The sequence below is a fragment of the Salmo salar genome, chromosome ssa10, assembly GCF_905237065.1.
Source record: "Salmo salar chromosome ssa10, Ssal_v3.1, whole genome shotgun sequence".
Taxonomy (NCBI): domain Eukaryota; kingdom Metazoa; phylum Chordata; class Actinopteri; order Salmoniformes; family Salmonidae; genus Salmo; species Salmo salar.
The window spans coordinates 105,058,731-105,075,135 of NC_059451.1; the positions used below are offsets into that span (position 1 = coordinate 105,058,731).

A 16,405-nucleotide genomic window follows, 5' to 3' on the forward strand; every position below is an offset into this window, starting at 1 on the left:
AAATAGTGAAACATCATTTTTTAAAATTCTTATTAGAAAATATATTCACACCACCAAATAATTGATTAAAACACACTGTTTTGCAATGAAACAGGATGCATCTGAATGAAAAAGGATGCATCTGAGCTCAATTTTGAGTCTCAGAGCAAATGCCTCAATACTTAGCAATCTTAAAAAAAAAAAAAGTATACATTTGCAAACCTGTTTTCACTTTGTCATTATGGGGTATTGTGTGTAGATTGAGGATGAAAACATTTAATTTAATACATTTTAGAATAAGGCTGTAATGTAACAAAATATGGAAAAAGTGAACGGGTCTGAATACTTTCCGAATGCACTGTATATAGGAGATATAGGACTTATAGGACTTATAGGAGATTCTTCACAAGGCTGAGAGGAGGGATAATGCCTGGTGTTATAAAGCTGAGGTTAAAAGGAAAGGAGAAGATCCTCTCTCACAGCAGCTCCATCTTGTTAAGTCTCGTCTCTGGGTGACACTAAAAGAGGGTAATCCAGAGAAGATGTTGCCCTAGTCTTGTCCCCAGTCCAAAGGCTAATGTAACTACACATTTACCAGTGCACCCCTTCATCCAGTGTAGCAGGGTTTAAATAATACGGGGTAAAGGTCTGGCAGTATCAGAAGGGAGATTCTGACACCCTTTTAAAACAGTCGGTCATTAACACTCCATGTGTCTGTTTATGAGTGCACCTGTCACGCTGGACAGGTAATGGTTTTGTTGTCTGGCCCAGAGGAGCTCCATTCCGTAACCTGCATGGGTAACATAATCACCACAGTGGCCTGGCTACTCAGACCAACTAGTCGTAAGCAGGCTTCTCTGTGTGTTAGTGTGTTTTGTCATATCTAAATATGAAGACTAATTTTATCAAATCAATTCTCTATGTGTAATTATTATTATGTGATTAAACTAATCATGTAAACTTAAATTAACTAGGAAGTCGGGGCACCACGGGAAAATGTTTATAAATCCCTAGTAGGCTAAACCGGTTTGACGGCTTGGTAGACCATGGAAAGGGGTGGGGACCGAAAGAGCGGGAAATACAAAATGGATTCACTACACACAGTTGATAATTATACTAATTGAAATGCTTATCCTTTGCATGTGAACGGCCGCTCATTCGAAAATAATTGCAATGTATATATTTACACCCGTATGTTGTTGTTGTCTCTGTTGGAATCACCGGTCTGTCTGCTGGAGAGTAATTTCATCAGAGAGTCTCTGGTTAACTATCCCAGAAGTCACAATGTCTTTCGTAGTTTCTCAGTAGCTTTCTCAGCAGCTCTGGATAGTGTCTGTTGTAATGGATATGTCAGGCGTACAGATGGTCGTTGCAAAGAATAGATTCTTCCGCGGTTGTAGGCATTCTCATACTAGACTTACGTAATTTCCAGCTGCAGACTAGTCTAGGATTTACTATTATTCTGTAGTGATCGATAGTCTCAGAGTTGAACCATTTCCAGCCTATTTTATGACCGTCATAAAACAGCCGACTTCCAGCTCTCCCCCTCTATGAGAGAGAGCACGCTGTAGAGTGGACCCACTGTAACCTGATCCTTCAGATCATCGCAGGAGAGTTATGATATTTTGTATACTTTCATCACCAACCGGTGGTTATAGTGGCAACATCGTTACTATACAAATACATGAATGCAGAGGTAACCTTATTACATTTGTGTGTTTGTATAGTTATGTAGTTTCACCTATAGAGATCCTATTACATTTTATTCTAACTCCTAACTACAGTGAGGGAAAAAAGTATTTGAACCCCTGCTGATTTTGTACGTTTGCCCACTGACAAAGAAATTATCAGTCTATAATTTTAATGGTAGGTTTATTTGAACAGTGAGAGACAGAATAACAACAAAAAAATCCAGAAAAACGCATGTCAAAAATGTTATAAAATGATTTGCATTTTAATGAGGGAAACAAGTATTTGACCCCTCTGCAAAACATGACTTAGTACTTGGTGGCAAAACCCTTGTTGGCAATCACAGAGGTCAGACGTTTCTTGTAGTTGGCCACCAGGTTTGCACACATCTCAGGAGGGATTTTGTCCCACTCCTCTTTGCAGATCTTCTCCAAGTCATTAAGGTTTCGAGGCTGACGTTTGGCAACTCGAACCTTCAGCTCCCTCCACAGATTTTCTATGGGATTAAGGTCTGGAGACTGGCTAGGCCACTCCAGGACCTTAATGTGCTTCTTCTTGAGCCACTCCTTTGTTGCCTTGGCCGTGTGTTTTGGGTCATTGTCATGCTGGAATACCCATCCACGACCCATTTTCAATGCCCTGGCTGAGGGAAGGAGATTCTCACCCAAGATTTGATGGTACATGGCCCCGTCCATCGTCCCGTTGATGCGGTGAAGTTGTCCTGTCCCCTTAGCAGAAAAACACCCCCAAAGCATAATGTTTCCACCTCCATGTTTGACGATGGGGATGGTGTTCTTGGGGTCATAGGCAGCATTCCTCCAAACACGGCGAGTTGATTTGATGCCAAAGAGCTCCATTTTGGTCTCATCTGACCACAACACTTTCACCCAGTTGTCCTCTGAATCATTCAGATGTTCATTGGCAAACTTCAGACGGGCATGTATATGTGCTTTCTTGAGCAGGGGGACCTTGCGGGCGCTGCAGGATTTCAGTCCTTCACGGCGTAGTGTGTTACCAATTGTTTTCTTGGTGATTATGGTCCCAGCTGCCTTGAGATCATTGACAAGATCCTCCCGTGTAGTTCTGGGCTGATTCTTCACCGTTCTCATGATCATTGCAACTCCACGAGGTGAGAGCTTGCATGGAGCCCCAGGCCGAGGGAGATTGACAGTTCTTTTGTGTTTCTTCCATTTGCGAATAATCGCACCAACTGTTGTCACCTTCTCACCAAGCTGCTTGGCGATGGTCTTGTAGCCCATTCCAGCCTTGTGTAGGTCTACAATCTTGTCCCTGACAGCCTTGGAGAGCTCTTTGGTCTTGGCCATGGTGGAGAGTTTAGATTGTGATTGATTGATTGCTTCTGTGGACAGGTGTCTTTCATACAGGTAACAAGCTGAGATTAGGAGCACTCCCTGTAAGAGTGTGCTCCTTATCTCAGCTCGTTACCTGTATAAAAGACACCTGGGAGCCAGAAATCTTTCTGATTGAGAGGGGGTCAAATACTTATTTCCCTCATTAAAATGCAAATAATTTTATAACATTTTTGTCATGCGTTTTTCTGGATTTTGTTGTTGTTATTCTGTCTCTCACTGTTCAAATAAACCTACCATTAAAATGATAGACTGATCATTTCTTTGTCAGTGGGCAAACGTACAAAATCAGCAGGGGATCAAATACTTTTTTCAGTAATTCATCCAAACTGCTAGCGCGCATCAAAAAGAGTCTGCCTAGCCAGGCGCTAAAATAGAACTTGGTTCTATTTTTGACACTTGATGCGCTGCAAGTCCCACCTCTCTCCTCATTGGTTTTTAGGCGCATTTCCCCAAGTGGAGATTGAAAGATGATCTGAGGTCCACACTCCAGTCCAGTTGGTGGTGGTAATGCACCTTAAAGTTGGTTGCCAACCTCCATATAAAGTCCACAGAAGAAGAAGAGATTACTAGAAACTAATTAGATTTCCCCTTTTATCTGTGGATTAATTGTCGGAGGAGAGAAAATTCTACAAAGTGCATTTCAGGTAAAATAACAACTCAATGTTAATATCCCAGGACAAATTAGCTAGCAACAGCAAGCTAGCTAGCTAAATGGCCATTCATGGCCTGGAATATAAACATTGAGTTGTTATTTTACCTGAAATGCACTTTGTAGAATTTTCATCCATTTTGAGTGTGTTTTGACCTGTCCCCAAATTAATATAGTTGGTTCAGAGTTTGTTTTGATATTTCAACCTGCGTGTCCTGATCGCGTCTGGTGTGGATGGACAAAATCAACATGTGCGCATGCCCGGTCTAGTCAGCATGTTATGTATACTGTATTTGATATTATTTCTGATATGAAAAATAAAGAAACTTTGAAAGATTTCTCTCTAACAACCACTGAATGCTTTCAACTTTGATAAATTGATAAGGGAGGAGTGTTCTGAGAGACGACGGTGGTTCAATAAATGTGCCATGAGCCTCTTTCTCTTTTCTTTTTGAAAAACCACATATCACTCTAGTGGAATACTCTTACTGAAGGCTGTATTAATGCCTTTTGGCATATATCCACGCATTCTGACTTAACTTCTCTTTTCTGGTCTAGCCATGAAATCTAGCCATGGCAAACCCAATTTTCCCTGCTCTACTCCTCCACTATTTAATTTATTTTTCTCAAATACCACAGAAACTCAGTAGCCTATTCCCTTTGATGTGCTATTAAGAAGAAAAAAAATCTGCCGTTCATAAGCAGGCCTGTGTAATCAACCTAGAGATAATCTAGCAGCACATCTAGATTAGATCAACTTCATTATCCCACCAGGGGGAAATTCGTTTGGTCATGTGCCTAAATAGACAAAGTACATCAAACATAAAAACACAGAATACACAATAAAATGAATATGAACGTGCAATAGGCCACATATTTACAGTAAGTGCAGTACGTATTTACTGCACACTCCTTTCACCGAGTCGACAAGGGGAAAATGTCAATGTGCTCTATGTGCCCTTGAGTAAGACACTTAACCCTAATTGTTTCTGTAAATTGCTCTGGATAAGAGTGTCTGCTAAATTACTAAAACTGTAAAATATCTGTTCATCCTGAGCTTCTTCTGAAGAAGTATTCCTCCCTTAGTCAGGTTACTGCTACGACTGAGACTTGAGTGAAGGGGATGTGTACTGTCCTGTAATATTTTCTTCTGAAGAAGTATTCTTCCCTTAGTCAGGTTGATGCTACGACTGAGACTTGAGTGAAGAGGATGTGTACTGTCCTGTAATATTTTCTTCTGAAGAAGAAGTATTCTTCCCCTAGTCAGGTTGCTGCTACGACTGAGACTTGAGTGAAGGGGATGTGTACTGTCCTGTAATATTTTGTCTAGTTTTTGGAGGACAAGTTTTGTGTACAGCCTGTTGGCTAATTCTTGGTCTATACCATTTCTTGGTCTATTCCCGCAGTCTTGATCAAGCGCTGCAGCTCTATTCGGTCTTGAACTCGCATGTTTCCAAACATGCATATCAGACCAAAGGACCAGACACTGTAGGACAGATTTATAAAACAGCTGAAAGATATGGCGATCAACATTAAAATGGTTCAGTTTGCAAAAATAATTGAAATCTCTCTTGTAGTTTCTTTGCCTTTGTAAGGGCACGCACAGTCATTGTGTTTCAGGTTATTGTCTATCTTGATTCCTAGGTACTCGTCACGTCCTGACCAGTATAGGGGTTATTTGTTATTGTAGTTTGGTCAGGACGTGGCAGAGGGTATTTGTTTTATGTGGTTCGGGGTGGTGGTTTATTTAGTAGGGTATTTGATTTATTATTTCCGGGTTTTTGGGAACTGTTCTATGTTAGTGTATTTCTATGTTCTGTCTAGTCTTTTGTATTTCTATGTTTTGTTTATTGGGGTTGGACTCTCAATTGGAGGCAGGTGTTTTCTCGTTGCCTCTGATTGAGAGTCCTATATATGGGTATGTGTTTGGTTTAGTGTTTGTGGGAGATTGTTCCATGTATAGCTTATGGCCTTACAGGACTGTTTATTCGTCGTTGTGTTTCTTTTGGTGTACGTGTTTATTTTGGTTTTTCCTTCTTTCCTTAATAAAAGATGAGTACACATATACCCGCTGCGTTTTGGTCTCAATCCGACGACAACCGTTACAGTACTTATATGTGTTCACTCTATCTACTGATTCCCTGTTGCTCTTCATGGGGTAATGCATTGGAATAAGCATACCAGGAAGTTTCTGTTTGATCTCATGGTGTTGCTTTCCATTAGCCTGGTCACCGATCAGTTTGTGATGTCTTGCCAACTCCTATGGTCATTGTCACACACCATTATTTGGCAAGACATGGACAAGCAGATCTGGGACCATGATAACTTTTCACCAGCTTCACTGATACGTCTAACAAATACAGTTGAAGTCGGAAGTTTACATACACTTAGGTTGGAGTCATTAAAAATCGTTTTGCAACTACTCCACAAATTTCTTGTTAACAAACTATAGTTTTGGCAAGTCAGTTAGGACATCTACTTTGTGCATGACACAATACATTTTTCCAAGAATTGTTTACAGACAGATTATTTCACTTATAATTCACTGTATCACAATTCCAGTGGGTCAGAAGTTTACATACACTAAGTTGATTGTGCCTGGAAAATTCCAGAAAATGATATCATGGCTGTAGGAGCTTCTGATAGGCTAATTGACATAATTTGAGTCAATTGGAGGTGTACCTGTGGATGTATTTCAAGGCCTACCTTCAAACTCAGTGCCTCTTTGCTTGACATCATGGGAAAATCAAAATAAATCAGCCAAGACATCAGCAGAAAATAGCAGACCTCCACAAGTCTGGTTCATCCTTGGGAGCAATTTCCAAATGCGTGAAGGTACCACGTTCATCTGTACAAACAATAGTACCCAAGCGTAAACACAATGGGACCACGCAGCCGTCGTACCGCTCAGGAAGGAGACACGTTCTGTCTCCTAGAGATGAAGGTACTTTGGTGCGAAAAGTGAAAATCAATCCCCGAACAACAGCAAAGGACCTTGTGAAGATGCTGGAGGAAACGGGTACAAAAGTATCTATATCCACAGTAAAACAAGTCCTATATCGACATAACCTAAAAGGCCGCTCAGCAAGGAAGAAGCCACTGCTTCAAAGTTGCCATAAAAAAGCCAGACTACGGTTTGCAACTACACATGGCGACAAAGATTGTACTTTTTGGAGAAATGTTCTCTGGTCTGATGAAACAAAAATAGAACTGTTTGGCCATAATGACCATCATTATGTTTGGAGGAAAAAGGCGGAGGCTTGAAAGCCGAAGAACACTATCCCAACTGTGAAGCACGGGGGTGGCAGCATCATGTTATGGGGGTGCTTTGCTGTAGGAGGGACTGGTGCACTTCACAAAATGGATGGCATCACGAGGAAGGAAAATTATGTGGATATATTGAAGCAAAATCTCAAGATATCAGTCAGGAAGTTAAAGATTGGTCACAAATTGGTCTTCCAAATGGACAATGACCCCAAGCATACTTCCAAAGTTGTGGCAAAATGGCTTAAGGACAACAAAGTCAAGGTATTGGAGTGGCCATCACAAAGCCCTGACCTTAATCCTATGGAAAATTTGTGGGCAGAACTGAAAAAAAGCGTGCGTGAGCAAGGAGCCCTACAAACCTGACTCAGTTACACCAGCTTTGTCAGGAGGAATGAGCCAAAATTCACCCAACTTATTGTGGGAAGCTTATGGAAGGATACCCGAAACATTTGACCCAAGTTAAACAATTTAAAGGCAATGCTACCAAATACTAATTGAGTTTATGTAAACTTCTGACCCACTGGGAATGTGGTGAAAGAAATAAAAGCTGAAATAAATCATTCTCTCTACTATTATTCTGACATTTCACATTCTTAAAATAAAGTGGTGAGTCTAACTGACCTAAGACAGGGAATTTTTACTAGGATTAAATGTCAGGAATTGTGAAAAACTGAGTTTAAATGTATTTGGCTAAGGTGTATGTAAACCTCCGACTTCAACTGTATGTCTATCAGAGGATGGGTCAGACACTGGATGAGACAAGTCAAATAGAGTGTCCTGTAGTGACTTGGGTTTGGTGTGATGTAGATGCAGTGTCAGTCAGTCACTTACCCACATACTCTCCCATACTTGTGAATCAGGTCTGTGTGAACACCGAAAAAGCCCTGAAAAGAAAGATTAGAAAGAATTAGAAAGAATTACAAAGGAACCTTAGAACCAACTGAGATTTTATATAATTTAAAATGTTATATGAGAGGATATCCATTCTCTCTGCTACAATGAAATACTGTGAGTTCAAGATACCTGTTGGTATCTGATTGATATTTGCCCAATACGCACTTTTCATTGTCTTAGCTACTAGCGTTAACTCCACAGCCACCACAAGAAACGCCCCAGCTGTACACGGCGACAGCTGCATTGGTTTAACTCTTTTCCATTCCTGTGTCAGAGCTAAGACTGACAACTTACAGTTTTTCTCGATTGTTTACACACATTTTCTGAAAGCATGCCTCATATTCTCAGAACTCTACACACAAATCAAAAAACACACACAATGGGCAAAACCCCTCAATTCTCCAGCAAAATGAAACTTTACATTCAAAACAATGTTCTTATCAAAATGGTATTTGGTTTTCAAATGACACACACAAACCATCATATGAATAGACATTTATAAGAACCAGTTGAACACTGATGTGCTCAATGTAAAACACTATGATGAATGGAAAACACTTCTTCTCCATTCATCATAATGACTTAGGCCTTTTTTTGGTTCAGTATTGCCATTACTACAGACAGTACGTACATAAGTGTGTTGTAAAATATTTGAGAATATTGTTTTTATACTCAGAACACACAAATACACGGTAACAAATATATTTTATTTTTTCCCACAAAAACAATGTACATCCCATTCCCAACCAACACAAAGTTGCACATACAGTGGTCTACATACAAAACAGAAGAATTTAATGTATACAGTTACAGTAAAAAAATAATAATTTTAAAATTTAAAAAAATATGCTGCATCCTCTCTTCTGTTGCGGTCTGGCCACAGCACCTCATCCATATCACAAGCAATGTTTTCCCTGGCCAAGCAGCGGGGGAAATATCGCCTAGCATGGCGATTCCAGCCATGAAAAGCATCAGCTGCTATATCTCCACATGCGTCTTCCATTGCTTGGAGAAGAGGTATACGCGTTTGTGGATTTCGGTCATACACTTTCCATCTCCAGGCAGAAAAAAATTCCTCAATAGGATGGAGGAATGGAGAATACGGAGGGAGATAAACAACTAAAAAGCGTGGGTGTGCAGTGAACCAGTTACGAACCAGAGCAGCCCTGTGGAAACTTACCTTGTCCCAAATGACAATGTACCTGAGCTGCTCTGGGCCATCTACCTGATCTGGTGGAATGAGTGTGTTGTGTAGGGTGTCCAGGAATGTGATCAGATGGGCGGTGTTGTAGGGGCCAAGGGTAGCATGGTGATGGATGACGCCGTGGTGGGTAATCGCTGCACACATTGTGATGTTCCCTCCGCGCTGGCCAGGGACTTGAACAATGGCACGCTGGCCGATGATATTCCTTCCCCTCTTTCGTCTTTTTGTGAGGTTGAATCCAACCTCATCAATGAAGATGAACTGGTGCTCCACTGCAGCCACCTCTAGCTCAAGGACTCTCTGAAACACACATGACAATATCAGAAATAGACATGGAGTGGTCACTATTGTGAAGCACAATCATTATGAATACAATACTGAAATATGTATAATTTATACAGTGTTGAGAGTATGCATCAATTGTGGGATTGTATAGGACTCACTTGCACATCGTTATATCGCAATTCTTTGACTCTTTCTGAATTGCGTTCAAATGGTACCCTGTAGACCTGCTTCATCCTGAAATTATTTCTGCGCAAGACATGGTCCAGTGTTGATAAGCTTACCCTATCAATAATTCGAAATATCTCATTGTTTTCTATTATTTTTCTTTGTATTTGCCGTAATGTTATGGCGTTATTTTCTAGGACCATGTTCATGATTTCAGTTTCCTGTTCAGGAGACAGAACACGTTCCCGACCACCTTGTGTTGGTAATCTTTCAGTTCTGCCAAACAAATAGAAAAATACCGTAAATACAAAGTAGGAATACATTTCCCAAATACTTGAAACTTTATTTTTACAGTCCTACAGAACAGCCCACAGGCAATACTGTACTACTGTACTCATTGAGTACTGTATTGATATGCAGTACTGCAATTTTCTAGTGAGAGTAGATTTCTTACCTATTCTCATTTCGGAATGTCCGGATGATGGATGCTACAGTGTACCTGCTCAAATTTGGCTGTACTCTTTGCCCAGCCTCCCTCATTGTTAGACCATGGTTGACCACATGATCAACCAAAGTGGCTCGGATCTCATCAGAGATTACGGTCCTTGGCCTTCCTCGTCCTCGTCCTTGTCCTCCCCATCCTCCTCCTCTTACTCTCACTCCTCTGGCTCTGCCTCTGTTTCCAATGTTGGCATCCATTGCTCCAAAACAGAAGAGCTCACCTGTTGCCCTTTTATGCTAAAGCTCTGATTGCTAATTGTAAAACTGTGTGACGGGTGTTTGCCCATGTGATGAGTCAGTGTGCATATTTGAATGGCAGTGTGTTCATTGTGAAAACAAGAGATTTTCTGCATGAAAATTGTGCCAAATGCAAAGAATTGTGTGTAGTGTTTTGAAAAAAGTGTGTTTTAGAACTGCAATTTGAGTGTAAAGCAGGAATTGTGCTTGTAGTTTAGCAGAATTGGTTCAGGTGGTTGGTGCATGAGTTACATGTTGTGGTCATTGTGTCTCAAGTACCAGTATTTGTGTGTAAACAATTGAGAAAAACTGTAATAAAGGGGCTAGAACACTGCCGTGAACATACCATCCCTGACCAACACTAAAAGGTACTGTTACAGCAAAGGGTGTGTGTGTGCAGAGATTGTGTGTGTGTGTGTGTGTGTGTGTGTGTGTGTGTGTGTGTGTGTGTGTGTGTGTGTGTGTGTGTGTGTGTGTGTGTGTGTGTGTGTGTGTGTGTGTGTGTGTGTGTGTGGTGAGAGAGTGTGTCCTTAAAAACACACTCTCCTTGAACTGTATGTTTCTCAACACAAACTAATAGTTTCATCTGAACCAACTACCACGGGAAAGCTGTCTTTCATCTTCTTCCAGTTGACTCCTTTGCAATCTTCAACAGAACTAACAAAAAGCTTCACCGACTGACAAAGGAGGTGTGATGACGAAGGTTTCAGCTCTACAGTGCATTGATCTTTAGTATTGATCTGCTCCAACAGTTCCAGTCTCAAGGCCTGTGTGTGTGTGTGTGTGTGTGTGTGTGTGTGTGTGTGTGTGTGTGTGTGTGTGTGTGTGTGTGTGTGTGTGTGTGTGTGTGTGTGTGTGTGCGTGTGCATGTGAGAGCTTAACTCATCAAAGCTCTGTAATACAAAACATCAGCCACTGTAACTTTAGACTCAGAGCATTCAATTGATTTCACATCAATCTGTGGAATGAATCTATGGTGTGTAGCTGAGCGACGGTCTTAAAAGCCACAATTAATTACATTTCTCTGACAAATAAATCAAATCAAATGTTAATGGTCGCATACACATGTTTAACAGATGTTATTGCAGGTGTAGAAAAATGCTTATGTTCCTAGCTCCAACAGGACTGTAATATCTAACAATACAAAACAATACACGCAAATCTAAAAAGTAAAAGAATGGAATTAAGAAATCTGGAAATATTAGGACGAGCAATGTCATAGTCCAGAATATAAATATATATGTACAGTATGTGATGGGATGTATAGACATTATGGACAGTATGTGATGGGGTGTATAGACATTATGGACAGTATGTGATGGGGTGTATAGACATTATGGACAGTATGTGATGGGGTGTATAGACATTATGGACAGTATGTGATGGGGTGTATAGACATTATGGACAGTATGTGATCGAATCCCTGAGCTGACAAGGTAAAAATCTGTCGTTCTGCCCCTGAACAAGGCAGTTAACCTTAACAAGGCACTGTTCCTAAGCCATCATTGTAAATAAAAATGTGTTCTTAAATGACTTGCTTATTTAAATAAAGGTTACATTTAAAAAATGTATATATTGTTTGTCCTACTGTAAGAGCCCGGTCTTATTTGTTATGAGTTAAAACCACCCAACCAGTGGAATGTTGAAGATGTAAAATGTGTTGTGGTGATACTCCATTAAATCTGCACCAGAACTAAGGGAGAGGGAGTAAGAAGACGAACACGTAATAGTATTTTGTTCTCAGTATGGGGTCTCGGCATCATTTGTATATAGTACAATGCCAGTATTGCACTAAAAGCTAACAGGAGAGCTTAAGTTGTATTTCATGTTTTATCAAAGACTCCCCAAAGCAGAATACTTCAGCATACTCATCCCAAAGTAACCTATAAAAGCTTCCCTGCAGTCATGAATCTGTATTCACATGTCGACCAATGGTTTGACCCTTAGTGAGTGTGTGTGTGTGTGTGTGTGTGTGTGTGTGTGTGTGTGTGTGTGTGTGTGTGTGTGTGTGTGTGTGTGTGTGTGTGTGTGTGTGTGTGTGTGTGTGTGTGTGTGTGTGTGTGTGTGTGTGTGTGTGTGTGTGTCTACTGCAGTGTGTATCCTGTGTGTATCCTGCCACCATGTCTGTGTACTCTAGGTACTCTCAGCACGTGTCGTATGTGCTGCAGCATCCTGTGTCCTGTCCTCTGAGGGAATAAAGGTTTCTTTGTGATGGCTAGCCTGGCTATAAAAGGGACCTGTGTGACAGACAGTGAAGCCGTTAACTAGGGGATTGATGTGCCTGATTAAATATACTGTAGGCCCCAACACACACACACAAACACACATGCACATGCGCACGTGCACGCACACACACAACACACAAATGTAATAATCCAGGCAGGTCTGCTCTTCTCTCATTACACAGTGTATTCGGCAGAATACATCAGAGTGGACCTCTGTGCCGCGCCACCTCTCATCTCACTATGCCTGACAAGTGACAATATCACCATGGAGGGAGTAAAGCTTTAGAGTAAGGGGTAAGGTGTCAAGTGGACTACTAAATATTTTCATGAAGGATCTCTCTGTACTTTGCTCCGTACATCTTTCCCTCGATCCTGACTAGTCTCCAAGTACCTGCCGCTGAAAAACATCCCCACATCATGATGCTGCCACCACCATGCTTCACCGTAGGGATGGTATTGGCCAGGTGATGGGCGGGGCCTAGTTTCCTCCAGATGTGACTCAAGGCATTCAGGCCAAAGAGTCCAATCTTGGTTTCCTCAGACCAGAAAATCTTGTATCTCATGGTCTGAGTGTCACGGCTGTCTGAAGAATGGGACCAAGGCGCAGCGTGTGTTTCGTTCTACATTTTATTTAAACTGTGAAACTATGCAAAACATACAAATAAACTCATAAACAAAACAACAAACCATGACGAAGAGGTGCAACATACACTTACTCAAAATACAATCTCCCACAAACCCAGGTGGGAAAAACAACTACTTACGTATGATCTCCAATTAGAGACAACGATGACAAGCTGCCTCTAATTGGAGATCATCCCCCCCAAAAAAAACAGAAATACAGAAACAAAAACATGACAACATAGAAAATCTAAACTAGACACAACCCCGTCACGCCCTGACCTACTCTACCATAGAAAATACAATTTTCTATGATCAGGACGTGACACTGAGAGTCCTTTAGGTGCCGTTTGGCAAACTCCAAGCGGGCTGTTATGTGCCTTTTACTGAGGAGTGGCTTCCATCTGGCCACTCTACCATAAAGGCCTGATTGGTGGAGTGCTGCAGAGATAGTTGTCCTTCTGGAAGGTTCTCCCATCTCCACAGAAGAACTCTGGAGCTCTGTCAGAGTGAATATCGGGTTCTTGGTCACCTCCCTGACCTAAGTCATTCTCCCTCGTTTGCTCAGTTTGGCTGGGGCGGCCACTGTGTTCTTGGGGACCTTCAAAGCTGCAGAAATGTTTTGGTACCCTTCCGCAGATTTGTTCCTCGACACAATCCTGTCTCGGAGCTCTACGGACAATTCCTTCGACCTCATGGCTTGGTTTTTGCTTTTTGCTCTGACATGCACTGTCAACTGTGGACCTTATATAGACAGGTAGGTGTGTGCCTTTCCAAATCATGTCCAATCAATTGAATTTACCACAGGTGGACTCCAATCAAGTTGTAGAAACATCTCAAGGATGATCAGTGGAAACAGGATGCACTCATAGCAAAGGGTCTAAATAAATAAGACAATTCTAAAAACCAGTTTTTGCTTTGTAATTATGGGGTATTGTGTGTAGATTGATAAGGAAAATGTTTCATTTATAATACATTTTAGAAAAGGGCTGTAACGTAACAAAATGTTGAAAAAGGGAAGGAGTCTGAATACTTTCCCGAAAGCACTGTAGATCATATGAAAGACAGACAGACAGAATGCTCCTCAACCGTCCTCAACCCTTCTGTCTGATCTGAATAGTGGTCCGTTGGCTCACAAAGGGAAACTTGTCCCGTTAAGGTGCTTATAGAAAGCACTGGGCTCATTGATATGCAAAGCGACAGAGCAGCCCACAGAACGGCTGCAGCCCTGGCATTCCTGCAATCTGGGCTCCCATGGAGGGGTGGTGGGTACAGAGCGCTGGTGTGTGCCCGAAGGAGTGCCCCCTTCATGGTGCTGCACACTGCACCAGTCCAAACTGTTTCAAACTGTCTCCATTTATCCATTTCTCTTTCCTTCTTCCCAGCCCCTCCCTCTCCCTCTATCTTACTCTATTTCTCTCTCTCCCCCAGTCTTTTTATTACTGCAGAGATTGTCGCATGCCAATACCGGCTCCTCACCCACACAGTTCAGCTTAATGTTGGTACCACAGAGAAGAGCGAAGCCGGAGATGAGTGGGTCACCGACAGAGGCAGACTCTATCAAGTCCAGGATAGTGTGTGTATGTGTGTGTCACAACGCAACACAGAACATTTGGAAGTTTGTCCTATCAAATAAAATACAATTTTATTCATCACATGCGCCGAATACAACAGGGGCTAACTTACAAGCCCTTAACCAACAATGCAGTTTTAAGAAAATACCTAAAAAAAAGTAAGAGACAAGAATGACAAATGATTAAAGAGCAGCAGTAAATAAAAATACAGAGTCAATGTGCGGGGGCACTGGTGTCGAGGTAATTGAGGTAGTATATACATGTAGGTAGAGTTATTAAAGTGACTATGCATAGATAATAACAGAGAGTAGCAGCAGTGTAGAAGAGCAGGGGGCAGGGAGGGGGCAATGCAAATAGTCTGTGTAGGCATTTGATTAGCTGTTCAGGACTCTATGGCTTGGGGGTAGAAGCTATTTAGAAGCCTCTTGGACCTAGACTTGGCGCTCCGGTACCACTTGCCGTGCTGTATCAGAGAGAACAGTCTATGACTAGGGTGGTTGTAGTCTGACAATTTTTAGGGCCTCTGACACCGCCTAGTATAGAGGTCCTGGATGGCAGGAAGCTTCACCCAGGTGATGTACTGGGCCGCACGCACTACCCTCTGTAGTGCCTTGCGGTCGGAGGCCGAGCAGTTTCCATACCAGGCAGTGATGCAACCTGTCAGGTTGCTCTCGATGGTGCAGCTGTAAAACCTTTTGAGGATCTGAGGACCCATGCCAAATCTTTTCTCCTGAGGGAGAATAGGTTTTGTTGTGCCCTCTTCACAACTGTCTTGGTGTGCTTGGACCATGTTAGTTTGTTGGTGATGTGGATGCCAAGGAACTTGAAGCTCTCAACCTGCTCCACTACAGCCCCAGCGATGAGAATGGGGGCGTACTCGGTCCTCCTTTTCCTGTAGTCCACAATCATCTCCTTTGTCTTGATCACGTTCAGGGAGAGGTTGTTGTCCTTGCACCACATGGTCAGGTCTCTGACCTCCTCCTTATAGGCTGTCTCATCGTTTTCGGTGATCAGGCCTACCACTGTTGTGTCATCAACAAACTTAATGATGGTGTTGGAGTCGTACCTGGCCGTGCAGTCATGAGTGAACAGGGAGTACAGGACAGGACTGTGCACGCACCCTTGAGGGGCCCCCGTGTTGAGGATCAGCGGGGCAGATGTGTTGTTACCTACCCTTACCACCTGGGGGTGGCCTGTCAAGAAGTTCAGGATCCAGTTGCAGAGGGAGGTGTTTAGTCCCAGGGTCCTTAGCTTAGTGATGAGCTTTGAGGGCACCATGGTGAACGCTGAGCTGTAGTCAATGAATAGCATTCTCACATAGGTGTGTCCAGGTGTGAAAGGGAAGTGTGGAATAGAGATTGCATCATCTATGGATCTGTTGGTGCGGTATGCATATTGGAGTGGGTCTTGGGTTTCTGGGATAATGGTGTTGTTGTGAGCCATGACCAGCCTTTCAAAGCATTTCATGGCTACAGATGTGAGTGCTATGGGTTGGTAGTCATTTAGGCAGGTTACCTTAGTGTTCTTGGGCACAGGGACTATGGTGGTCTGCTTGAAACATGTTGGTATTACAGACTCAGACAGGGAGAGAAAATGTCAGTGAAGACACTTGCCAGTTGGTCAGCGCATGCTCGGAGTACACGTCCTGGTAATCCGTCTGGCCCTGCGGCCTTGTGAATGTTGACCTGTTGAAAGGTCTTACTCACATCGGCTGTGGAGAGCGTGATCACACAGTCGCCCGG

The 16,405-nt window shown here is 42.3% G+C and overlaps 1 protein-coding gene across 2 annotated transcripts in view; it reads right to left on the reverse strand.

The window, feature by feature from the left end:
• Positions 1-16,405, reverse strand: part of LOC106561393 (thromboxane-A synthase) — a 133,223-nt gene that overhangs the window by 80,163 nt on the left and 36,655 nt on the right. For both annotated transcript variants that reach the window (XM_014125329.2, XM_014125330.2), the window contains exon 4: positions 7,789-7,841. In XM_014125329.2, coding sequence (XP_013980804.2) covers positions 7,789-7,841 — 53 coding nt within the window. The remainder of the gene's footprint in view (positions 1-7,788; positions 7,842-16,405) is intronic.